The sequence below is a fragment of the Eurypyga helias genome, unplaced genomic scaffold (genome assembly GCF_000690775.1).
Source record: "Eurypyga helias isolate BGI_N326 unplaced genomic scaffold, ASM69077v1 scaffold22082, whole genome shotgun sequence".
Lineage (NCBI taxonomy): Eukaryota > Metazoa > Chordata > Aves > Eurypygiformes > Eurypygidae > Eurypyga > Eurypyga helias.
The window spans coordinates 24,059-25,445 of record NW_010234404.1 but is presented as its reverse complement, the minus strand read 5'-3'; the positions used below and the strand labels follow the sequence as shown (position 1 = coordinate 25,445).

Sequence of the window (1,387 nt, the reverse complement as noted above, 5' to 3'; positions counted from 1 at the left end):
GCTGTAACCGGCCCCGCACGCAGCCACAACCTGCAGCTCTTGCCCCGTTACTGCCACATCAGTTCCCGTTTGCAAGCTTAGCCCCAGAAAACCAAAAACCAGTAAAATGCCTTTTAGGCCTTTCTTTTACAGCAGGCGTTGCCCCCACCCCTGCCCCCCCTCGCTCCTATCACCGCTTAAGAAAGCCTCCTTGGAAGCTGAACAGAGATCTTCTGAAGGAATTACGTTATTTCAGGATTATCACACTGAATGGTTTAACTCTTTTAAAACCATTCACGAAAGTTAAGGGGCAAATAATCTGGTGGTCGTATTTGGTTGTTTCTATTTGCTTGACTGAAACAGAACTTCTACGGCTGATTTCAGGGTGAGGCAAGGCTCAGGAGCAAGTTCTGGTAGCCAAAGACGAGCAAGCATCATAAGTGGTATCTATGCGAACAGAGCCGCGAGTTGCAGAAGGCAATCCACGACTTCGGATGTCAAAGCTGCGGACAGGGGTTCTCTCGTGGGTAACAAGTATGCCATACGGGTGAGAAGCCACTTACACTGTTACTGAAAAGTTTTCAATGTGAGTTATTGAGGATGTTAAACGTTGTCAGAAAGGAAGTGGGAGGGGGAGGAGGAAAGAGAAGGCATGTCTGAAGCTGAAGAGCTGTGGAGAAAGAAAATGATCCCAGAGCTTAATCTGTTCTGAAATGTTGATTAGTGTGCAAAACACAATCTGCAAGAATAAAAAAACCCAACAGGGTAACAGTTCTCCCCCTAATCTGAGAACTACTGGCATTCAAATCTACATGCGGTATGTTGACCGTAGCACCTGTATGTAACAGAATCCTACAATCACAGAGCAGTTTGGGTTGGAAGGGACCTTAAAGCCCACCCAGTCCCACCCCCTGCCATGGGCAGGGACACCTTCCACTAGCCCAGGTTGCTCCAAGCCTCATCCAGCCTGGCCTTGGACACTCCCAGGGATGGGGCATCCACAGCTTCTCTGGGCAGCCTGTCCCAGTGCCTCCTCACCCTCTGCAGGAAGAATTCCTTCCTTACAAATGTCTTTACCCAAAGAACAGAAGATGACCATACCATAATGTGAGTGTTTTTTGAAGACCTTACTGAATACCTTCTTCAATAAAATATTTTGAGCAGTATAGTAAAAAAAGATGCACAATTGTTCCTCTCATTGGTTTTGCTGTACTGTTAATTAGACAGGCATAGTTAGTAAGCCACTCTTGGTACTCATTATAGAATAAATAAGCCAGGAAAGACAGCAGGGTTGATCAAGAAATGGCTCTGACAGCAAGATGAACATAGTTTTTCCAGATATTTTGCATCCTTTCCTATAAAAAGAGTTCCAAAGAAGTCCTGGGCAAAGGTGACAGCCCTCTCAAGG

General features: G+C 46.1%; 1 protein-coding gene across 1 annotated transcript in view; it reads left to right on the top strand.

The window, feature by feature from the left end:
* Positions 1–363: 363 nt before the first annotated feature.
* The window catches only part of LOC104505728 (WD repeat-containing protein 78-like), a gene marked incomplete at its 5' end in the record, with an annotated part of 18,214 nt that continues 17,190 nt past the window's right edge, over positions 364–1,387 (top strand). Inside the window, 1 exon segment of the mRNA XM_010146416.1 lies at positions 364–526. Within this exon segment, the coding sequence (XP_010144718.1) occupies positions 364–526 (163 nt within the window).